This window comes from Entelurus aequoreus, linkage group LG04 (assembly GCF_033978785.1).
Source record: "Entelurus aequoreus isolate RoL-2023_Sb linkage group LG04, RoL_Eaeq_v1.1, whole genome shotgun sequence".
In the NCBI taxonomy this organism is placed as follows: domain Eukaryota; kingdom Metazoa; phylum Chordata; class Actinopteri; order Syngnathiformes; family Syngnathidae; genus Entelurus; species Entelurus aequoreus.
This window is the reverse complement of record NC_084734.1, coordinates 78,374,338-78,400,619: the sequence shown is the minus strand read 5'-3', so window position 1 is coordinate 78,400,619 and position 26,282 is coordinate 78,374,338. Positions and strand designations below refer to the sequence as shown.

General features: G+C 38.4%; 1 protein-coding gene across 1 annotated transcript in view; it reads left to right on the top strand.

The window, feature by feature from the left end:
- Positions 1–26,282, top strand: part of LOC133649042 (glutamate receptor 3-like) — a 540,266-nt gene that overhangs the window by 87,804 nt on the left and 426,180 nt on the right. Inside the window, exon 3 of the mRNA XM_062045735.1 lies at positions 24,925–25,164. Coding sequence (XP_061901719.1) covers positions 24,925–25,164 — 240 coding nt within the window. The remainder of the gene's footprint in view (positions 1–24,924; positions 25,165–26,282) is intronic.

The window sequence follows — 26,282 nt, the reverse complement described above, 5'->3', positions numbered from 1 at the left end:
TTCCAGCCAACTTTTTCGAGGTAGGCCTGTGAGGTATGGCTTAAAAATAAAATCCTGAACTTTTTTCACCAAACATGTGATTTCCGATATTTTCTGATTTCTCCCTAGTTTTTTAAAGAAACCAATAAATACAAATGGCGAGAGATAACTCAAAAAAAGTTTTGCTTTTATTTATTAAAAGGGGTCTTGTTATGATTTATTTTTTCTACATTCAAACACTTCCTTGTGTTTTTTTTAGCAAACCAGTAATTATTGTCTGCAAATGATGTGTTGTTGTTGAGTGTCGGTGCTGTCTAGAGCTTGGCAGGGTAACCGTGTAATACTCTTCCATATCAGTAGGTGGCAGCAGGTAGCTAATTGCTTTGTAGATGTCGGAAACAGCTGGAGGCAGTGTAAAAAGGTGTGTAATGCTTAAACCAAAAATAAACAAAAGGTGAGTGCCCCTAAGACAGAGGTGTACAAAGTGCGGCCCGGGGGCCATTTGCGGCCCGCAGCTAATCGTTTACCGGCCCCCAACACATTCTGAAAAAATTGCAAAATTTATAGTATTGCAAAAATTTAAAAAAACATTTTAAAACAGTGGAATGAGGTGAAATCTAACGAGAAAAAGTTGCAATGTTAACACAAAGCTGCCATGCAGGCTGTTTTTTTTTCTTTTGTCTTTGTTTATTTTTTATTTTTTGCCATTGCTCGAGAAAAAAAAAAAAAAAAAAGAAAAAAAATCTATGTTACAATGAATTATCACTTAAAAAATGTCACTTTAAAATGTTTTATGTGGAACAAATATTGCATATATTGTGTGGTTGCCATATAAAAACATCAAAGTTTTATTTGACAAAAGAGCATAAAACAAACAAAATAATAGTTCAAACGTAAAATCGACAGATATATCTGAAGTTGATCTTGTAATTTAAGTGTGAAAAGTAAAAAAAAAAACTAATAAAAATGTATCACTTTATGAGTGGGAGACCTTTTGGATCACAAATATATTTAGTGGGATTTTATTTAACTTTTCACTGTGATTACTCAAAAATATTAAAGAATTCAAATCAATGGTGTACTGCATTATTGATCTTTTAGGGCTCTAATTACTAAATACTGCATATTTCAGTTTTACTATAAAAAAACAAAGACAGAAACAGAAAACAGAAAAGGCATAAAACCTTTTTTTTTTTTTACTTGATATCAACCTGAAGTTGATATAGAGATATACTGTAAATAATAATAATAATAATTTGACTTATTTTTAACATTTTAATGACTGAGACCCTTGACCCTTGATTGGTCCCCGGGAGCCCTAAAGGTTAAAAAAAAAATCTATATATTTTATTATGGTTTGAAAATGAAAAATATCAAAATGGCCCCCGTATGCTTAAATTTTTCCGTGTGTGGCTCTCAGTGGAAAAATTTTGGACACCCCTGCCCTAAGAAAAGGCATTGAAGCTTAGGGAAGGCGATGCAGAACGAAGCTAAAACTGAACTAGCTACAAAGTAAACAAAAAAAGAATGTTGGACAACAGCAAAGACTTATTGTGGAGCAAAGACGGCGTCCACAATGTACATCCGAATATGACATGACAATCAACAATGTCCCCACAAAGAAGGATAAAAACAACTGAAATATTCTTGATTGCTAAAACAAAGTAGATGCGGGAAATATCGCTGAAAGGAACACATGGAACTGCTACAGGAAAATACCAAAAAAAGAGAAAAAGCCACCAAAATAGGAGCGCAAGACAATAACTAAAACACTACACACAGGAAAACAGCAAAAACCTCAAAATAAGTCACGGCGTGATGTTACAGGTGGTGACAGTACACCTACTTTGAGACAAGAGCTACATTGATGCATGCTTGGTTATGGTTTATAGTCATATCCAACAATTGCGACAACAACTTTTCACTGTCAACTGAGTTTCGTTTTTTAATGATTTCTGCTGGTGGTGTTCCTTCGGATTTTTTCAACGCAAAAAATGTGCCTTGGCTCAAAAAAGGTTGAAAAACACTGGTCTACATAACATATAAAGGTGGTTCTTTGGTCAAAAGTTTGCATATATTTTGTTTTACTGACCATCTTCGAGCTGCTTTTATATCGTCTCACCAGTATCCGTTCTATGGGCGTTCTCATTTACATCCCCAAGTCCCAACCTCCACCGCGCTTCCATATTGAGTCTACTGACAGATGTAAGTTGGAACTATGTGCAACTTTTTGTTAGAAATGGCAACAGCAGATTTTAGCATGCATGTGCATGTATGAACAAGTCTGACCCACAACAAGAGGATAGAGAATAATAAGGAACTTATTGACTACAATGTCGGACTACAACTGAATTAAAATAGTGGACTCGCGCAAAGCTCTTCGGGTAAACCTATACCATATATGGAGATAGCTGCTAACTTAACTAAAGCAAAAAACGTCACTGAAGTCCCAAATTCCAAGTGGCTCGTTTGGAGCAAGTTTGGAAGAAGGAAATATTATTTCATAAATATCACCGCCATGCCTCCCTGGTTTGATTCCACTTTTTCTGGACTTATTGGGACAGGTAAGAAACGTTGGTTTTGCATAATAGGACTCTTTTAAAAACTAATAATTTGATAGGACGCAAACAATGCCACAATTTACAGGATCCATGACATGAACATACACTTCATCTTACTTTTAGCAAAATTATTATTCTATTTAAAAAAAATGTTTTTCTTTTTATAACAAATATACATTACAGATTGTATAGAATAACTGTCAAAAAAATAAATTAAAGGCTTCCTCTGGGAGGCAAAACTTCTCTCTTTAATGAAATATTTCTGTAAAAAAAAAAATAGCATCGTATATTGCATTCAAATAAATAATAATGTCAAAATATTTTTGTTTGTATCCCAACCATACCACCCCCCCACCCCCAAAAAAAGAAAGAAACAGCAAAAAAAAAAGTAATATCTACAAATACATCAATTAAATAAACAAAAAATAAATAATAATACATTAATAATAATAATAATCAGAAATAAAATAAAACAATACAAACAGATACATATATATATATATATATATATATATATATATATATATATATATATATATATATATATATATATATATATATATATATATATATATATATATATGTGTGTGTGTGTGAAAAAATCACAAGACTATTTAATCTCTACAGGCCTGTTTCATGAGGGTTTCCTCAATCATCCTGATGATTTTTCCCATATATATATATATATATATATATATATATATATATATATGTCTTAATTAGATTATCCAAAAAAATTGTGCACGATACCGTGGTAGAGCGTAATATGTGTGTGTGGGAAAAAATCACAAGACTATTTCATCTCTACAGGCCTGTTTCATGAGGGTTTCCTCAATCATCAGGATGATTGAGGAAACCCTCATGATATATAAGGTCGTAAGTTTGAATATTTTAACGATAAAAATATGATGTTAAGTAGTAATGATCCTACTTTGCGGCTATGGTACCAATTAACCGCGATAAAGGATGTTATGTTGAAAAATATAGAGAACATATATCTACATTAGTTAAATAACCAAAACCACTGCAGATAAGGAAATCATTAAAGTGATGCCATGCAGGTAGGTAATCATGAAATGCCTCGCTGAACTCATATCAACTTCCCTAGCTCCTATTTTCGCACATTCTATGAGTTTTTTGAGGGAAAACATTATTGTCCACAGTGATAAACATACATCTTGAATAACTCCTTTTAAGTGCTTAATTACAAATGCCCTGCAAGGCATTAAGCAGCAAGAGTCTTCTGCTATCAAGTGAGTTCACCGAGAGTTAAGACGGAAAACATGAATATGTATAAAATAGGAAATATCAAAAAATAAGCATAGAGCGACGTGACGATCTGATGCGGAAGGACGAGTCACGGCTCCTCCTTGACGTTTCGAGTTTAACACTTTGAATTATTCAGCGCATCTGAAGTGTGAAGTGAAGTGAATTATATTTATATAGCGCTTTTCTCTAGTGACTCAAAGCGCTTCACATATTGAAACCCAATATTTAGTTAAAGTACCAATGATTGTCACACACACACTAGGTGTGGCGAAATTATTCTCTGCATTTGACCCATCACCCTTGATAACCCCCTGGGAGGTGAGGGGGAGCAGTGAGCAGCAGCGGTGGCCGCGCCCAGGAATCATTTTTGGTGATTTAACCCCCAATTCCAACCCTTGATGCTGAGTGCCAAGCAGGGATAATGGGTCACATTTTTATAGTCTTTATAATAATAATAATAATAATGGATTAGATTTTATATTGCGCTTTTCTATTATTAGATACTCAAAGCGCTCACAGAGAAGTGGGAACCCATCATTCATTCACACCTGGTGGTGGTAAGCTACATTTGTAGCCACAGCTGCCCTGGGGTAGACTGACGGAAGCGAGGCTGCCAGTTTGCGCCTACGGCCCCTCCGACCACCATAATGTGCATAATGATGGCTTTTTTGCCGATATCCGATATTCCGATATTGTCCAACTCTTAATTACCGATACCGATATCAACCGATACCAATATATACAGTCGTGGAATTAACACATTATTATGCCTAATTTGGACAACCAGGTATGGTGAAGATAAGGTCCTTTTTGAAAAAATGTATTAAATAAAATAAGATAAATTAATTAAAAACATTTTCTTGAATAAAAAAGAAAGTAAAACAATATAAAAGCAGTTACATAGAAACTAGTAATGAATGAAAATGAGTAAAATTAACTGTTAAAGGTTAGTACTATTAGTGGACCAGCAGCACGCACAATCATGTGTGCTTACGGACTGTATCCCTTGCAGATTGTATTGATATATATTGATATATAATGTAGGAACCAGAATATTAATAACAGAAAAAAACATCCCTTTTGTGTGAATGAGTGTGAATGAGTGAATGGGGGGGAGGGAGGTTTTTTTGGTTGGTGCACTAATTGTAATAATAATAATAATAATAATGGATTAGATTTATATAGCGCTTTTCTAGACACTCAAAGCGCTTCACAGAGAAGTGAGAACCCATCATTCATTTTTACAACTCATTCATTCATCATTCATTCTCCGGTGTGAGCGGCACCGGGGGCAAGGGTGAAGTGTCCTGCCCAAGGACACAACGGCAGCGATTTTTGGATGGTAAGAGGCGGGGAGCGAACCTGCAACCCTCAGGTTTCTGGCAAGGCCGCTCTACCCACTACGCCATGCCGCATGTAAGTGTATCTTATGTTTTTTATGTTGATTTAATTAAAACAAAAAACAAACAAAAAACCGATACAGATAATAAAAAAAACGATACCGATAATTTACGATATTACATTTTAAAGCATTTATCGGCTGATCGGACATCTCTACTCACAACCTACCGATATCAGGGCGGACACTCTAACCACTAGGCCACTGAGTAGGTCATCTAAGTCAGCGGCCCCCAACCACCGGTCCGTGGATCGATTGGTACCGGGCCGCATAAGAAATAAAAAATAAATAAAATAGAAAAATAAAAAATACATATATATTTATACACTACCGTTCAAAAGTTTGGGGTCACATTGAAATGTCCTTATTTTTGAAGGAAAAGCACTGTACTTTTCAATGAAGATAACTTTAAACTAGTCTTAACTTTAAAGAAATACACTCTATACATTGCTAATGTGGTAAATGACTATTCTAGCTGCAAATGTCTGGTTTTTGGTGCAATATCTACATAGGTGTATAGAGGCCCATTTCCAGCAACTATCACTCCAGTGTTCTAATGGTACAATGTGCTCATTGGCTCAGAAGGCTAATTGATGATTAGAAAACCCTTGTGCAATCATGTTCACACACCTGAAAACAGTTTAGCTCGTTACAGAAGCTACAAAACTGACTTTCCTTTGAGCAGATTGAGTTTCTGGAGCATCACATTTGTGGGGTCAATTAAACGCTCAAAATGGCCAGGGGCCGTACTTATCAAGCTTCTTAGAATGCCATTTTACACTTAAGTCCTGAGAATTTGCGAAATTTAGTCCTACTCTCAAACTTAAGAATAAAAGCTTTTATCAACGTTCTTAAGTCTAAGAATCACTCCTACTCTCCACGATATTTAAGAGACCTTCAGAGGTGTCTTAAGTGGTTAGGAGTTGCCAGCAGGGGATGGCACTGAGGCGAGAGAGACGTGTGCGAACGTTCAGGGAACGGAACAATTTTTTTTTTTTTTGATGACGAGCAGCTGATCAAACGGTATCGTTTAGACAGAGCGGATATTATTTTTGTCACAGATTTAATACTTTTCGATTCCTTGTTGATTTCTGCATGTGTCTGCAGTGGGCTAGTATATATAGAGCCACCCACACCAGTTTCAAATTAGTTGTCTAATTAATGAATTGGAAAGAAAATGTTATGACAGTAGCGTATGTGTGTGGCCGTGAGGTGAGTGACGTCAGTGAGTGTGTGGGCGATAGAAGAGAGGGAGCGGTAGCGTGAGTGCCGGCGGGGACTAGTTTGTTTTGTATTATTTTGTAGTTTATTGTCAAAATATACACTCCCATTGTCCACTTAAATATTTCCAAGATATTTCTTTATTCTTAGACAACGGATTCCCTTCCGTGATTGGTCATTTCTATGGACACAGAAATGACGTCACCTAAAATTCCGTTTACGGCACATAGTAATGTCGTAATTCAGCTCTGAGTGTGACACTTAAGATTCAGTCCTACACTTCGCTGAAAGTGTGAGTAAGACGCTTGATAACTAACTTTTAAGTGCAGCTTTCAGCGAATAATTTATTTGCTATTAAGTCAACTCTTAGCAGACTTCTTAGGAGTAATTCTAAGAAGCTTGATAAGTACGGCCCCAGAAAAAGAGAACTTTCATCTGAAACTCGACAGTCTATTCTTGTTCTTAGAAATGAAGGCTATTCCACAAAATTGTTTGGGTGACCCCAAACTTTTGAACGGTAGTGTATATATATATATATATATATATATATATATATATATATATATATATATATATATATATATATATATATATATATATATATTAAATCAACATAAAAAACACAAGATACACTTACAATTAGTGCACCAACCCAAAAAACCTCCCTCCCCCATTTACACTCATTCACACTCATTCGCACAAAAGGGTTGTTTCTTTCTGTTATTAATATTTCTGGTTCCTACATTATATATCAATATAGATCAATACAGTCTGCAGGGATACAGACCGTAAGCACACATGATTGTATTTTTTTATGACATACCCCCCCCCGGTCCGTGGGACAAATTTTCAAGCGTTGACCGGTCTGCAGTTACAAAAAGGTTGTGGACCACTGATCTAAGTTACATTTAAACCAGTGTGGGTGGCACTGGGAGCAGGTGGGTAAAGTGTCTTGCCCAAGGACACAACGGCAGTGACTAGGATGGCGGAAGCGGGGATCGAACCTGGAACCCTCAAGCTGCTGGCACGGCCACTCTACCAACCGAGCTATGCCGCCATCTCTATGGCGAGAGCTGATGCAACCCCCCCCTTCGGAGCTATCTGCTCCTGACAGCATCCCCTCTTCAGGGCCGGGTCCCCGGAGTTGGAATAAGCGGGAGGGGCCTAAGCGATGGAAAAGAAAAACAGCTAAACATAAACAATCACCTTTGACATTTACTGTCCTTATCCCCCCCCCACCCCACCCCGTGGCTGTGCACGACTCATGGGAGTCCAAGTGTATGAAACGATTTGTTGTTGTTTTTGTTGTTTTTTTCTATGAATGAACCCGGCGTGCCTGCAGGATAGCACGCGTCCATCCGAAGTAGCGTTCCAGTAAGCCAGTCATCTCAAGTGATGCATCGGAAATGTAACATCCCTGTAGCACTGCTGAGTGTCCTGATTATGGAAAGGGAATGAGGGCGGCACGCCGTGTGTGTTTGACCAGTGAACTGGAGACGAGATGCTTGGTTCCCTGCAGCAGCGGCGGGGGAGGGAGAGGAGGCGAGGGCGGCGAGCTACGGAAAAGGAAAAGGAAAATGAGATTGGAGGCATAGGAATGGGGCAAGGAGATGACTTATCTCTGTGTCGTTACCTCCGGGATTTCGAAAAGCGACGTCATCCCCGCACATGCTTGTCTGAGTAATTTGCTGATTTGAAATTCAAGGTGACACTCGGGGAATCATCGGATTAGACTAAACACTGTGTGATTTCTTCAGAGCTGGGAGGACAGTTTCAGCCATTGTGTGTGTCCTCCCCCCGCCCTCCTCCTCTCACTATGCCACGCTTATTCATTTTTTATTTAATCACCATGAGGGATGAGCTTTAATGCAAAAGAGCAGCTGAGCACTCTCCCCGGACTGTGCACACCGCTGCACTTTTTTTTTTCTTTCCACCGGTTTGCCTTACTGATGCAGTGGGCTGATAGTATGGGGGAGTGTTGGAGGGGCACTCGGGTGGATGGAGAGATAGCGGCACGCTTGAAGAGGATGCATGCTGCAGGGCAGGAGCAGATGGCTGAAGCACAAGACATGCAACACAAGGAGAGGTCAAATAGAGCGCCGGAGATAAAGGTGAGGAGAATGAGATGACGAAAAGGTCAGGATTTTGTGGATACAAAAATACCAACACGGCTTGACACTCCCCCTTTGGCTTCAGTCATCCAGGAATTTCCATAAATGCCAGAAGCAACGCCAACTCAGCACATCTTACTGTAGTTATTTACCAATAAGTGGCACTTCAGTCAAATTTTGATCATATTACGCCTATACCAGTGACGTGCGGTGAGGTTCATGGCTGGTGAGGCACTGACTTCATCACAGTCAGATTTACAAACATATGAACCCTAAAGAGTATCTTATTCACCATTTGATTGGCAGCAGTTAACGGGTTATGTTTAAAAGCTCATACCAGCATTCTTCCCTGCTTGGCACTCAGCATCAAGGGTTGGAATTGGGTGTTAAATCACCAAAAATGATTCCCGGGCGCGGCGCCGCTGCTGCCCACTGCTCCCCTCACCTCCCAGGGGGTGATCAAGGGATGGGTCGAATGCAGAGGACAAATTTCATTACACCTAGTGTGTGTGTGACAATCATTGGTACTTTAACTTAACTTTAACTTTACACATACAAACTGTAGCACACAAACAAGCACATTTAATTAAAAAAAACGTTATTATGGTCTTACCTTTACTTATAAATGAAGTCCATGCACCACTGTTGTGCTGGATTAATGCACCCCCGCCGTAGAATGCACCCCCTGACGGGAGTGTTGTATCAACTAAAGCCCACACTTAAACTTTCCACGTGCAAGATTGAATCTATTTAAAAAAGTTATTTAATAAGAAGCCAAAAAGTGCAAAAAACAATAATGTTTCATGTTGGAGGAGTTGTGAATGACTGCAGGGCCACAACATTAGGTACACCTACAGACTGCAACACGGATTTCAGATTTCATTCATTCACAACTCCCCCAACACGAACATTATTGTTTTTTGCACTTTTTGGCTTCTTATTAAATAACTTTTTTAAATAGATTCAATCTTGCACGTGGAAAGTTTAAGTGTGGGCTTTAGTTGATATAACACTCCCGTCAGGGGGTGCATTCTACGGCGGGGGTGCATTCTCTACCACCAGGAGGCGGGATTACTGCGAGCCTCAGCCAGTGAGTTTTCGCAGCAGTTTTATGATTGCTCAGCACAAGAAATACGTTACACACATACAGTTGTTGACAAAATACACTGTACATTATATACCTCAGCTAACTAAACTATGGAAATGTATAATATAATTCATATAGCAATATGGTCTCACTGCACAGCAGGCCAGCAGTTAGCCGAGTCCGCAATCCATGTTGAGGCTCAACTGAGTGACGTGCCTCAACTGGCTGCTGATCACAACAAGTCTCTTCTCAGTATTTGAACGGCAAATGTGAAAATTCAGCGATTTTGAATAAAAATAATCTAAAACTGGTGAAGTTAAATGGAAAATAACTTTATAGTATAATGACTGGATACATATAACAATTAAATTTTTTTTTTTCTTTTTACATTTTTTTTCTTTCCATGATGGCACGTGAGGCCCCGCCTCACCTGCCTCCAGTGACTGCACGTCACTGGCCTATACTGGCTCACCTGCACTGGCTTCCTGTGCACTTAAGATGTGACTTTAAGGTTTTACTACTGACGTATAAAATACTACACGGTCTAGCTCCAGCCTATCTTGCTGATTGTATTGTACCATATGTCCTGGCAAGAAATCTGCGATCAAAGGGGGGGGGGGGGGGGGTTGGGGGCGTGGTTCCAGGGGCGGTGTTGGGGGGGTGGGGTTGAGGTGCAGGCAGCATACCCCTTCCCCTTCGAGCTTTTCCGGATGAAATGGAATTTTTCTTTCCAATAATTTTGGAATTTGCAAGCGTATTTCTTCTTCTTACTCGTCGTCGCCATGATGTCTCTTCTTCGTTCTTCTGCTTCGTCTCCTTCTTCTTGTGTGTGCAGTTGTGCACTGAGCTCCAAAAGCCGTAGATGTTATTGTAGCGTCCCGGAAGAGTTAGTGCTGCAAGGGATTCTGGGTATTTGTTCTGTTGTGTTTATGTTGTGTTACGGTGTAGATGTTCTCCCGAAATGTGTTTTTCATTCTTGTTTCACTGCAAATACTGAAATCTAAGTAAGATTAAATATCTCAAATAAGGGTGATGTTTGCCTATTTTCCGTCTGACAAGAAAAATTATTCTAACTAAGCAGATTTTATGTTAGAGTCTTTTACTTGTTGTAAGTGTTTTGGTCCTAAATGATCTCAGTAAGATATTACAGCTTGTTGCTGAGATTTGATGACCTATATTGAGTAAAACATGCTTGGAACTAGAATATCAACTGATGCAAAGCTGTGTCATCAACACTCACAAGTATAAAACTACTTTTTCAAAGTACTAATTTCTTATTGTAAGCATTAAATAAAAAATCATCACTTTGACACAATTGTGTCTCATAATTAAACCGACAGTTAATATTTAAACATTTAACATGTGACATTTCAAACAATTTTGAACAGAAATAGTTCATGCACATTCAGATAAATTCTTCAAAATTACAATAAAAAAATTGGCTGGGGGCCAATTATATATATATATGGCTGGGGGCCATATATATATATATATATATATATATATATATATATATATATATATATATATATATATATATATATATATATATATATATATATATATATATATATATATATATATTCTTGCTCACTAATTGACTGAAAGAGCTTGCACTTTGCGCGATGATGTCATTTTATCGATGGGAAAATGCATTTTTAGACAATATGATTTGCCTGAGCGTTGCCTTTTTGCCTTTCCATTAAGAAAAATAAACTAGTTTTTAGTGTAAGTTTGCTGGTTTCAAGAAATGTAATGCCGAGCGCATATCATTATGTCAAGAAAATGGCACTAGCATTTACTTAATTTAACATATTGGTTTTAAAATGACCAAAATTCAATGGTCAAATCAACATCAGAACCCAACATTGATTAAACGCCGTCAAAAAGCTTATTGATTCAACGTTGTATTTATGTTGGAAAATATTGGTTGGAAAATTTCCAAAATTCAATGGCCAAATCAACGTCAGAACCCAAGATTGGAATAAACGTAGTCAAAAAGCCTAAATTTGTGGTATCATCCAAAAGTAATGTAAAGCATAAAAACAATGTTACATTTTAACACAAGTGTATATAGAACATTTTAAAAGAGAAAGTAAGCAGATATTAATGAGTAAATGAACAAGTAGATTAATCATTAATTTTCTACCACTTGTCCTTAATAATGTTGACAAAATAATAGAATGATAAATGACACAATATGTTACTGCATACGTCAGCAGACTAATTAGGAGCCTTTGTTTGCTTACTTACTACAAAAAGACAAGTTTTCTTGTATGTTCACTATTTTATTTTAGGACAAACTTGCAATAAGAAACATATGTTTAATGTACCGTAAGATTTGTTGGTAAAATAAAGCCAATAATGCAATTTTTTATGGTCCCCTTTATAAAAAAGAAAAGTACCGAAAAGTATCGAATTAGATTTTGGTACCGGTATTGGTATCGGGACAACACTAGTCTACACACAGTGTGGAGCCGCTCCTATTAGTTACTATATTCCAGTCTATAGAGTGCACATAAGCCGAATCCTCTTGAATTTCGGACACATTTTATTTTGTACATACTGTATATTGCCCAAAGTCTATAAGCCTCAAAGGTAAACATTCAAACATGACATATTTACACAGGTGCTTGTGTTCGTTCACAAATGTAACAACAGACAGTGTAACAAAGCATACAGTAGCTTTCTAGAGCAACTTCGTCCTTTGTCTTCTTCCATGTCGGAGTTAGGAGGACTTTGGGTTGTTTTGTCCGACGATTTCTTGCTCCCTTTTTGCTTTCACTTTCGTGTCAAGGCGGGTCGCTTCCAGGCTTGTCCCGTCTACTTCGGCACACAAAGAGCCTTGTGGTAGCAATGGTTTTATCCGTGCGGTCGATCGTGTTCGGTTTTGGAGCTGTGTTGTGTGCATTTTGTCGTATCTTTGCCATGATGAGGGTGAGTTCATACTGTGCTAAATGGCTGACTGCAAGATTGAATGTGAGCAATTTTATTTGTCCACCATAAACCAATCAGCAATTTCATTAGTCTGATGTGAAGAGGGTTTTTTTTGATTGATTGATTGATTGATTGACACTTTTATTAGTAGATTGCACAGTGCAATACATATTCCGTACAATTGACCACTAAATGGTAACACCCGAATACGTTTTTCAACTTGTTTAAGTCGGGGTCCACTTAAATTGATTCATGATACAGATATATACTATCATCATAATACAGTCATCACATAAGATAATCATCCGTCAGTCTACCCCAGGGCAGCTGTGGCTATGAAAGTAGCTTACCACCACCAGGTGTGAATGAATGATGGGTTCTACATGTAAAGCGACTTTGGGTACTTAGAAAAGCGCTATATAAATCCCAGGTATTATTATTATTATTATTATTATCAGAGTATATACATTGAATTATTTACATTATTTACAATCCGGGGTGTGGGGTGTGTGTGTGTGTGGGGGGCGGGGGGGTGGTTAGGTTTGGTTGATATCAACACTTCAGTCATCAACAATTGCATCATCAGAGAAATGGACATTGGAACGGTGTAGGACTGACTTGGTAGGATATGTACAGCAAGTAGTGGACATAGAAAGAGAGAGAGATCAGAAAGCATAAGACTAAGTACCTACATTTGATTATTTACATTTGATTATTTAAAATCCGGGGAGGTAGGATGTGGAAGGGAGGGTGTTAGTTTAGGGTTGAAGTTGCCTGGAGGTGTTCTTTTAGTGCGGTTTTGAAGGAGGATAGAGATGCCCTTTCTTTTACACCTGTTGAAAGTGCATTCCATATTGATGTGGCATAGAAAGAGAATGAGTTAAGACCTTTGTTAGATCGGAATCTGGGTTTAACGTGGTTAGTGGAGCTCCTCCTGGTGTTGTGGTTATGGCGGTCATATACGTTAAGGAAGTAGTTTGACATGTACTTCGGTATCAGGGAGGTGTAGCGGATTTTATAGACTAGGCTCAGTGCAAGTTGTGCAAGAGATTACGTTTATTGGCGGCATGTGAAGCTTGTAATCACCGACAAGTTCATAACTTAGCCATAGAATTGTATAAAGTTCAGGGTTCCAAGTGTGGCAAAAAAAAACCGGAGTTCTTTATAAGTGTCATTATCACTGGATGACTGGAAAAATAGGTAAACATGCAACACAATCAGCATGTTTAGCTATTGTGTTGCATGTTTACTAGTGAAAGCTAGTGAAACAAAGACAATAGGCTTTGTAAACGTTAACAGAAAGTGACAATAGAGAGTAACCAGCTTTGAACAAGAAATTATCAAGTATGATCAAACATTTCCACAGAGTGGAATAAAATGTAATAAAAAACCGTGCTACTTGCAATGACATCATAGCATTTGTTTGCCTTCAAAAGCGCTAATAGTTTGTCTACAATTCACATATCGCCCTCAGTGCTCTTTCTGCAAGTGTTTGGTTAGAGCTGCAGTCATGATAATTGTTCATACTGACAAGGTGTCACATTTGCCTAATGCGATTGTGATCAACAGCAGGGCTAGTCCTCCTTGAGAATTCCCTAAAGTTACTTTTAATGACGTCTGCAGGATGCCGAGACCCGTGAAGCCCCGACGCGTGGTGGAGCTTGTTAGTGGATAAGAGTGAGAAAACAAAAGGCTTCTGCACAACACAGCTTCATTGAAAATCAATAACAAGGCTTCCATTAATTGTACGTACTGCTATACTAACAGAGCTTGGGGGTCTATTTATAGCAACCGTGAGCAGTTATTTTGCCGTATAACACAAAGACTGTTTAGGTGGAGGGCGAAAAGAGAATGCTGAGCGCAGGTCCAAATAAAATGCAACCGTTCTGTGAATTATTAATACTTAGTGATTATTTTTATGATCAATTTACAGTTGATTTAATGCTGCCGTTACACAAATGTTAAGTTTAAGCTACAATGGTAAAGTTTTTTTTTCATTTACACAACGGGACATTTAGTTACCTATTTTACGTGTTAACTGATTTGAAGAATTAATAACTCAACACTGAGCTGTGTGAGAAATGTCGAGTTAAACTAACTGGTGAAGGGCTGGGTGTGCCTCAATAGTGGGAACATTTGTATCCTTAATATATTTCATTGATTTTATTTTGAGCACAACAATAACAAAAAATAACTATCTCTATTAAAACATTTCAGGGTCCCGAGTCCAAAGTAAAAGTGATGTTATCTGTTTTACTGATTGTAAAACCAGCACAGCTTTTCTTGGCAACGGTGTTTTGAGTCATGTTTGTTTTAATATGTTTACTTTGACTAAAGGACTTTTAATTACCGATACCGATATCAACCGATTCCAGTATATACAGTTGTGGAATTAACACATTATTATGCCTAATTTGGACAACCAGGTATGGTGAAGATAAGGTCCTTTTAAAAAAATAAAATAAAATAAGATAAATAAATGTAAAAAAAATTCTTGAATAAAAAAGAAAGTAAAACAATATAAAAACAGTTACGAAGAAACTAGTAATGAATGAAAATGAGTAAAATTAACTGTTAAAGGTTAGTACTATTAGTGGACCAGCAGCACGCACAATCATGTGTGCTTACGGACTGTATCCCTTGCAGACTGTATTGATATATTTTGATATATAATGTAGGAACCAGAATATTAATAACAGAAATAAACAACCCTTTTGTGTAAATGAGTGTGAATGAGTGTAAATGGGGGAGGGAGTTTTTTTGGGTTGGTGCACTAATTGTAAGTGTATCTTGTGTTTTTTATGTTGATTTAATTTAAAAAAACAAACTAAAAAAAAAAAAACTATACAGATAATAAAAAAAACGATACCGACAATTTTCCATATTACATCTCTAAAAATAATGTAAAGGAGCAAGTCTGACTTGCTACAGAAGAAAGGGGATTTATATTGCCTTATTCATTGCGTTTTACCAGACACATGAATCATGACAAATAGGGGAGTGCACTGTTCTTTATAGCTGCCAGATGGCAGTAGAGTGTTGAATATCTTAACAAGTGTTTTGTGGCAATTCCAACTTTGACCACAGTGTCAGTTGCTATGTAGAGTGGCGCTTTCCATTATTTTCAGAAGACTGCATTGTAAAATGATTAACCCCCCCACCTTCCTCTCACATGATATCCACCCAGGAATGGGGCCTACTGTAACTTCCAAACTCAGTTCCAGCATTTAGTGAAAAAACAGGACTTAAAGAATGTATTTGTAGACAACGTTAAGCTCAAGCAGCGTGAGAAATTTCAAGTCGAGATGGTGTATACTGTATATCTGTATAATTTTCGCATCAACACAAACATGTACATTTAGTGGAACAATGCTTCCAATTAGAGATGTTACGATCAGGGTTTAATGCTGCCGATTCCAATACGATCATACATGAGCATGATCGGCTGATACCAATGCCAATACAGATCACATGTATCAACCATCAATTTTAAAATAAAATTATGGCGAGTGCTAATGGCAGTTTAACAATCTCAATACAGATTTTTAACTAGTTCCTTATTGTCTTTTACAATTACATACAATTGTTGGAGCAAAACAAAGTCAATACTGGAGTACACAATAATTCACTAATCAAAAGCAAACACTACTGTCTACTTCTCCTTTAAATTAGTTGTTTTTTGCCCACAAATACTGTTTTATCGGTATAATGAAGTATCATGCTTCCAACCCCCGCTTCCAAAAGCTGTGCACTACAAAATGTGCTCCTCCTGCCATTAAGCCAAATTTCCTCAATTTGATTAAAAAAAAAAAAAAATCTGCATATATTGTGTTTTAAAATTATTGTTTTGTGGGTTAAAGTGTTTTGTACATCGTGGTCCTGAGTTAAAGTTGCTGATCTTTTATTTTATTTTATTTTTTATTAAGTTGATTTTATTTTATTTTTCAGTATTAAATGTATGTTGTTTTAAATAAAATTAACATTTTTTTTTTATTTCAGGCAACTTAGACAAACTTTATTGAGCCACAAGAGAAATTGTTCAACACAGTAGCTCAGTTTCAAAGGATGGAAAGGATAATGCAGACATTAAGTAGACAAAAATGTACCATAGTAGCAATATAAAATAAAACATATATTTAATATTTACATATTATATATACAGTATATGATATATACTGATATATTATGTTATTATATTATATTTTTATATAGTATATACAATATATAACAAATCCCAATTACCATGTACAATATTACAGTATGTGTAACAGCTGCAGCAAAAAAAAAATGGATGAGCTTTAAATCTTACAGACTAAAAACAATGTCAATAAAGTTATTCTTTGTTATATGTTTATCTGTAGGTACATTTTTTTGTTTTCTTTAATGTTAATAAGATACAATGGCTTGCCACGGACTGCCTTCTTGCCTTGCCCCCTTTGGTCTGGCGAAGGATTCGCTCAACACTCACGGTAACACACAACAGTTAATCCCACACTTTGTCACACACCATACACTATCTTGGATTTCATCACACTCCATTCTCTTGTTGTTTAATTAATAATATTGTTTCTTTATTACTTATATATATATATATTATATATATAAATAAAACATAGAGCTTAACTATGCCCCGTTGTGGTCCGTGCTGTCTACTCTCCCCGTAAACATAACAGTATTCTCACATTATTAACTAGATCAGTGGTTCTTAACCTTGCTGGAGGTACCGAACCCCACCAGTTTCATATAAGCATTCACCGAACCCTTCTTTAGTGAAAAATAAAATGTTTTTTTTTTTCAAATTTAAGACAAAGTTATATGTTTTTGGTAACATTTTAGTATGGGGAACATATTCTAAGTAACAAAGACTTAATTGAGAGTTTTTTGGACACTAGGGGAACATATTCTAAGTAACAAAGACTTAATTTAGAGTTATTTGGTTAGGGTTAGGGTTAGAGGGTTAGGGTTATAATAAGGCCATGCCGAATAAGGCATTAATAAGTACGTATTAATGACTAGTTAAGAGCCAATATGTTACTAATTTGCATGTTAATAAACACTAATTAATGGTGAATATGTTCCCCATACTAAAGTGTCACCATGTTTTTTTTACTGGTGCACAAAATGAACTGTGCATGAACATCACCTTGTTTAAACAACAAAACCAACACAGTGCATAAACTCACAACAAATTACACACCTGCAAATCAGTCAGCTGTTGCTGTATCCGTAATACGGCAATAGGGAGAAGTTTGTATTTACACGATGAGTCGGGTGTGTTTTGACCTCCGCCGAACCCCTGAGCCCGACTCACCGAACCCCTAGGGTTCGATCGAACCCAGGTTAAGAACCACTGAACTAGATCCACTCGACGTCCATTGCACCGGTCGCCCAGGGGGGGTCCCCACATCTGTGATCCACTCCAAGGTTTGGCATTGTATCCCATTGGGTTGAGTTTTTTCTTGCCCTGATGTGGGATCTGAGTCTGATGTCGTTGTGGCTTTTGCAGCCCTTTGAGACACTTGTGATTAAGGGCTATATAAATAAACTTTGATTGACTGATTGATTTGTTTTGGGAGAAATAGTTGCAGGATTATGGTGCAGCACAAGTGGCTGTCGTGAACTGGTCTTTTCTCAGTCCCGTAAAAACCTGGCCGGAGTGCGAGCACACCTGAAAAACATAATTCACTGTGCTATCGCTTGTGGGATCACGAACCTTTCCGCTACAATAAGATGGTGACACTGAAAAGGGAGTGCGGTGCTTTATCACAGATCTGTTATTGAAGATCAGCCTCGCTCAAAGCTAAACCTAATAACAGCTGGGGACAGCTGGGGCAGGGACGAGGAGAAAAAAGAAAAAAAAAAGCCAGCCAGACCCGGTCCCTCGAGAAAGGTTCTGTGTCAAAACTGGCCCAAATTAAGAGGGAGAGCAGAGACAAGTGCTGGCTTCCATTGGCTGTAGATGATAACACAGCAGCTCTTAGTGACAACACTGCTGTCCATCTGTTCATTCACTTAAGTGCATCTCTGGGTGGGGGTTGCTGGAAGCGCTGCACCTTGGGCAATGCCTCTGCAACTGGGCAGACAGAGAGGAAAGGGAACTCGAGGCATATCCACCATTGACTGAAGCCCCGTTTACACTAAGCTTATCCAGGGTAAATCACACCATAACCTTATCCGTGCCCACACACAACAATGCCACCATTTAAGACCCCCGCCCCCCTCCGTCCGCCGGCGCAACGCGACCTAGTACGCATGCGCGGAAAATGCGCACGTCATAGTCACCTCCAGTGTTGCTTTGTGTGCAAGTTCTCAAATTTAACTTATCTGAACAATATCCAGTGTTGTGGTATTTCAATTACCTGGAATCCAGTGTGCTGTGGGGCCCTATTGTAGTGAATCACACCTGAGCCATCATAAATTAATCAAATCTTTATTAGACATGTAAACAATGTGATAAAGAACATTTTACATCAATCAAACTAGGGATCTAGATATCTGGTCAGGACACTCCTCACTCTTTTGCCTTCACCTTCATTGTCCATTCGTTTTTGGTGACTTTATATACTCTGGACCTAGATGTTGAGTCCACGACATACATGGCGGACAATAACTGATGCAGTCTGCTTTGCCAGTCCAAATGCATTCGCCGTTTTCCATAGTTAGTCTTCCCTCGACGGCCAGGTAATACAAAGCACACGCTATCTTTTTCATTACATCCACGGGAGCCCGCATACATGTTGACTCTCCTTCGACAAATGGACGAAGTTGTAAGTAAGTAGAATCACAGCTGACCTGGACATTGGAAAGTTCTCTTGCCGTCTGAGAAGTGTTGAATCCCAAATAGCTGCAACCGCTTTCTATTAAGGTATTCATGTGTGATTTCCACAAGTGTCTGGAAGGAGAAGGAGAAGGAGAAACACGGGCATGTCTGGATGACTCGCCTTCATATTTCCAGTGTTTACCTCAGAGTTACGAAAACGCTTTATTATGAAGCTGGCTGTGGCGCATTCTTTCTGACATCACTTCCTGTGTGGGGCGCAGTCTTTCTGACGTCACTTCCTGTGTGGGGCGCGTCTTTCTGACATCACTTCCTGTGTTTACTCGGAGGTAAACACCGGAAATATGAAGGCGAGTCATCCTGACATGCCCGTGTTTCTCCTTCTCCTTCTCCTTCCAGACACTTGTGGAAATCACACATGAATACCTTAAGAGAATGTGATTGCAGCTATTTGGGATACAACACTTCTCAGACGGCAAGAGAACTTTCCAATGTCCGGGTCAGCTGTGATTCTACTTACCGAAAAACTTCATCCATTTGTCGAAGGAGAGTCAACAAGAATGCGGGCTCCCGTGGATGTGATAAAAAAAGGTAACGTGTGCTTTGTATTACCTGGCCATTGAGGGAAGACTAACTACGGAAAACGGCGAAAGTGGGGCGCGGTCTTTCTGGTGTCACTTCCTCTCCAAACTCAGTTTGTGAACGATCAATGAGTCCATACAAAGCTAAGAGCCGGAGATTCAAGAAATACACGGCACACTTAGCCGTGTAAAAATTTGTCCGAGGAGGGGGACCTTAAAGGATGGTTTAGTGTGGCTGAAACGAGGCTTAGGCTAAATAATTATAATTGTATAAGGGGTCAAACAACTTAGTGTAGAAATGGCCTTAGTGGCCACACTGCTGTCCATCTGTTGATTCACTTATGTGCATCTCTGGGTGGGGGTCGCTATTACCTTGGGCAATGCATCTGCAACGGGGCAGACAGAGAGGAAAGGGAATTAGGACGAGGCATTGACTAAATTTCTCATTCACAGGGTAATTGTGCTAAAGAGCTAGATATGTGATCCTGCAGACTCCTCTCCAAGGAAGAACTCTTGTCCTCATAAAACGATTCAGAAAGGAGGTGTTTGTTCGTGTGATGGCGTCTTGTGTTTTTGCAAAAAAAGAAGAAGCAGATAACACAAACTGTTGACACATTTGTGATGGATTGTTTACAAGTCAGACTCACTAATCTCAGCAAATGGCGAGGGTTCTCGTTGAAGCTGCAGGCTTGAGCGGTGTTTGATGTGCAACTTGAATGGATAACTGTAGCACAATCAAGCAGGTATAATGTGACGTGGTGTAGCCGTCCTTCCCCGCATTTGAGCGTTGCATATTCACAGTGTTTACAGCTGTTAGGGATGGTTTATTACCGAGTGGGAGCACTTGATCGTCAATCAGAGAAAGTATAAGCCTCAGTTGGTGATAGGGCAAGGATGCATAACACACCTGTAGCTGGGAATATTTGTGAGCAACATTAATGGATTCAGCTGTAATGTGCATTCGCCATCCAATTGAGGGCATGATAGATGCGGATGTGCCCCCATGCTCACCCCTTTTTATGCAGGAAAAACTTAAACCATATAAGTCAATGAAAGAGAATTATGACCTCTCTTAAGGCACAGATAGTCACTTCTGTGGATTGTCGCAAAAAGAAAAGCAACACTGACAAGTCTGCAGGCAGACTTTTACTGTGGGTGAGGAAGATGTCTTACTGGAATTCCACAGAGGTTTCAGCTGATACCATTATTTTGGTACCGGTACCGGTACCAAAATGTACCGTATTTCCTTGAATTAGCGCACCGGCGATAATTAATTTAAAACCTCTTCTCACTCCGACGCTTACCAAAGGCATGCGGTAAATTTAGGCATGCGCTTATAAATTTGAGTGTGATGTAAGGATAATCATGACATCGCTTAATGCCGCAATAAAATTTAAAGCACAATGAATCATCCCGGGAATTCTTTTTGTTTGGGTCTCAAAAGGCAATTGTAACATGACACTCTTTATTTTTACAAGGGGTCATTCAAAAATTACGTACGCATTTTTCTCCAGGATTTTGACCCCAACCCCCGTACGCAAAATGTACTAAACAAATGATGGTACTTAATTGTGCGCATTTCCCCCCCCCCCAGGATTTTGACCCCAACCCCCGTACGCATGATGTACTATACAAATGATGGTACTTAATTGTGCGCATTTCCCCCCCCCAGGATTTTGACCCCCAACCCCACCTCCTTTGCATACGTAATTGTTGAATGGCTCCCAAGTGCCTGCGTTATAACACAGCGGTACAACGTATACCGGTATAATCAATTGTGATATATTATGCTGGATGTTGCACACAGGACTCGGGACATATGTTATGTAGATCTATGCATATATTTATGTTAAACTATGTCACCAACATTAAATTGTTTTTATTGTTTTGTAAGTAGCGTGCATACATTAGCATTTCTAAAAATAAGTTTGCATGCGATTGGTTTTGGCAGCATGTCGTCTGCGCTAATGTGCCGGTGTATAAATGCCAGTATACACACAATAACGATATGTCACAACCTTTATGAAATATGTCACTGAAAGTCTTAGTCGTTGCCCCCTAAACTCGTGACGTGTCACTGGTGACGTGTCACTCGTTTTGTACTGTATACCAGTGCAAAAAATACGCTGAACGAACATTTGCAATACCGCGAACTGCCGGGTAACGCTAAAAACGTAGTAGGTACGTGACTTACCCGGCGGTAATGCTAGGCATGCGCTAATTATTTTGCGAAACGAGTTTGACCCTGCGGTAAATCGAGGCATGCGCATACTATATACCCGGCGGCAATTCAAGGAAATACGGTATTTCAATACTTTTTTTCAAAATACAGGGGACCACAAAAAATGTCATATTGGCTTCATTTTAACAGCAAATCTTCCGATACGTTTCTTATTGCAAATAACAATTTTAGAAGATTAAAATGAATATAAAAAATCATTAAAACCTCAAGGCTTTTGTTATTGCACTCAAAGAACAATTTATTGACAGTGCTTAATTTTTTATGGTTGCCACTCTTGGTCATGCTTTAAGAAAATTACAATCTTTGGTAAACACAAAAAACAATACTTTGGCCTAAACTACAGTATTTTCCGGACTATAAAGTGCACTTAGAATCATTTTTCCCCCTCAAAACTTGACAGTGCACCTTATAACCCGGTGCGCCTAATGTATGGAATAATTCTGGTTTTCCTTACTGACCTCGGAGCAATTTTATTTGGTACATGGTGTAATGAAAAGTGTGACTAGTAGATGGAAGTCAAACATAAGAGATACATGTAGACTGTAATTGATGGCAATATGACTCAAGTAAACAACACCAACATTTTATATGTTCCATTGAAAATATAGAACATTACACACGGTGCTCAAAAACCTATCAAAATGTTTTAGTACGACTTTGGTAAGCTATGAAGCCGCACCGCTTGATGGATTGTCGGCACATTAAACATACAAGTATTAGTATGGTGTGTGTATAAGGACCGCAAAATTGCACCTATTAGCAGACATTATCAGGCAAAGCAAATTTTCCTGTAGGAAATAATGTGATTCTAATTAATTAGTGAAAAACTACTGAAATGAGATTTTCTTATTTAAACAGGGATAGCAGATCCATTCTATGTGTCATACTTGATCATTTCGCGATATTGCCATATTTTTGCTGAGAGGATTTAGTAGAGAACATCGACGATAAAGTTCGCAACTTTTGGTCGCTGATAAAAAAGCCTTGCCTGTACCGGACGTAGCGTGACGTCACAGGTTGTGGAGCTCCTCACATCTGCACATTATTTACAATCATGGCCACAAGCAGCGAGAGCGATTCGGACCGAGAAAGCTACGATTTCCCCATTAATTTGAGCGAGGATGAAAGATTTGTGGATGAGGAAAGTGAGAGTGAAGGACTAAAAGGCAGTGGAAGCGATTCAGATAGGGAAGATGCTGTGAGAGGCAGGTGGGACCTAATATTCAGCTGGGAATGACTAAAACAGTAAATAAACACAAGACATATATATACTCTATTAGCCACAACACAACCAGGCTTATATTGAATATGCCACAAATTAATCCCTCCCCCTCCCGTCCATATAACCCGCCAATACAAATCAAACACCCGCACAACACACTCGATCCCACAGCCCAAAGTACCGTTCACCTCCGCAAAGTTCATACAGCACAAATATTTCCCCAAAGTTACGTACGTGACATGCACATAGCGGCACGCACATACGGGCAAGCGATCAAATGTTTGGAAGCCGCAGCTGCGTACTCACAGTACCGCGTATCCAACTCAAAGTCCTCCTGGTAAGAGTCTCTGTTGTCGTAGTTCCCCACAGGCCAATGTGTATCCAATTCAAAGTCCTCCTGGTAAGAGTCTCTGTTGTCCCAGTTCCCCACAGGCCAATGGTAAAGCTTGACTGTCATCGTTCGGGAATGTAAACAATGAAACACCGGCTACGATGAAGCCGCTACGTGTTTGTGTTGCTGCAGCCAGCCGCTAATACACCGCTTCCCACCTACAGCTTTCTTCTTTGCTATCTCCATTGTTCATTAAACAAATTGCAAAAGATTCACCAACACAGATGTCCAGAATACTGTGGAATTTTGCGATGAAAACAGACGACTTAATAGCTGGCCACAATGGTGTCCCAAAATGTCTGCTACAATCCGTGACGTCACACGCAAACGTCATCATACCGAGACGTTTTCAGCAGGATATTTTGCGGGAAATTTAAAATTGCACTTTACTAATCTAACCTGGCCGTATTGGCATGTGTTGCAATGTTAAGATTTCATCATTGATATATAAACAATCAGATTGCGTGGTCTGTAGTAGTGGGTTTCAGTAGGCCTTTAACAAAACATTCTATTGAGAATAATTATATATTTACCTGTAGAAAACAAGGATAAATGAAGAATGAAATCAAATATAGCGTTAACAGAACATTTATTTTTCATTTTTTGTTTAATGAAGACTTGTAGGCAATGATGGAGGAGGGGAGGGAAGAGGCACCTTGGTACTTTACTACAAGTTGTTTTTCAATTTAATAGTGTTTCTCATCATCTTTATCAACTGCGTGGGGTTCTTTGTTTTGGTGCCCGATACTGTGAAAATACGCGGACAAACGGACTGATGTGTTATGCACAATGTTTAGCTGTACGATAACCAAGATGGTATATGAAAACTAGGGCAAACCTTACACAAGTACACTTCTTGGAAACTTTGCAAAATGATATTAAGAAAATGGAAAAAAAAAAGCTGAGCAGAAAGAAAAAGTGGCTGTTATACTGTATACAGTAAACATGATATGTTAGCTCGGGTGTGGTGTGTTAAAGTGAATCAAGGGGCAGTGGGAGTCACATCAAGCTTTAATTGGTTATTAGCAGAGGTTCAAATGAATCCAATCGATAGTCCAGGCACAACGTTTTAAATGTGCATACGCAAATGTTGCCGACTCCAACGTTTACCCTTCCGTGCTTTTGCTCTTTTTTGCTGTCCTGCAGTTTGCTCCCAGTTCTCCCGCGGCGTGTACGCCATCTTCGGATTCTACGACAAGAAGTCCATGAACACCCTGACGTCATTCTGCGGAGCTCTGCATACCTCCTTTGTCACGCCCAGTTACCCCACTGACAACGAGGTGCAGTTTGTCATCCAGATGCGCCCCGCCCTTCGAGGTGCAGTCCTAAGTCTGCTCTCTCACTACAAGTGGCAGAAGTTTGTCTACCTCTACGACACAGACCGAGGTAAGTGGCAGTCAAGCTGATCTTAGTATTTGACTTTTCTGGTGAAGTGTGAGTGCACCATAGGTATGGGCCAATAGCACATTTTACTGAACGATGCACAAATGATTGTCAATAAACAATATTATTTTTAGCATTTTTTTCCGACCATATTAAGGGGTCCCTATTATGCATATTGTTTTACTTATTAATGACACAATTTTGGGTTCTGGTGTTAAATGGACTAGACATTGAAAGGGTAAAAGAAACCAGATTTTTGGGAGTATTAATAGATGATCAAATGAACTGGAAATCTCATATACAAAACATACAACATAAGGTGGCAAAAAACATTTCAATAATGAATAAAGCAAAATACGTCCTGGGCCAAAAATGACTTTATATTCTCTACTGCTTGCTAGTGTTACCATATTTGAGTTATTGTGCAGATATATGGGGAAATAACTACAAATGTACGCTACATTCGCTAACCGTGTTACAAAAAAGATCAGTTAGAATAATACATAATGTTGGATACAGAGAACATAAACACCCTTTATTTATTGAGTCAAAAATATTAAAGTTTGGTGATTTGGTAAAATTGCAAACAGCTAAAATGATGTACAAAGCAAACTATAACCTGCTACCAAAGAATGTACAACAATTCTTCTCAACTAAAGAGGAGAAATATAACCTTAGAGGAAAAAATTATTTAAAACATTTATATGCACGTACAACACTTAGAACTTTTAGCATATCAGTATGTGGAATTAAATGATGGAAATGATTAAGTAAAGAAGTTAAAAATTGTACTCATATGATCCAGTTTAAGAGGTTGTTCAAAATAATAGTGCTTACAAAGTACAACGAAGAAGAGTTATGAGAAATACTTCCAACCTTATTGAAAATAAGATATTCTTCATATCAGTATGTTAATAATGACTGAATTAATTGATTACATATAACAAAACTGTTGTGTATACTAATTCATAGATGTTATTTTATTATATAAAAAGGTCAGTAAATGATTCTATATATTTGTAAACGCTATGAAGTGGGAAAGGGGTAGGATTAAATAAGCTTTGCTTCTTCCTACTCCTTTTCGGGCATGATGTAAAATGAAATGATATGAAATTGTGTGA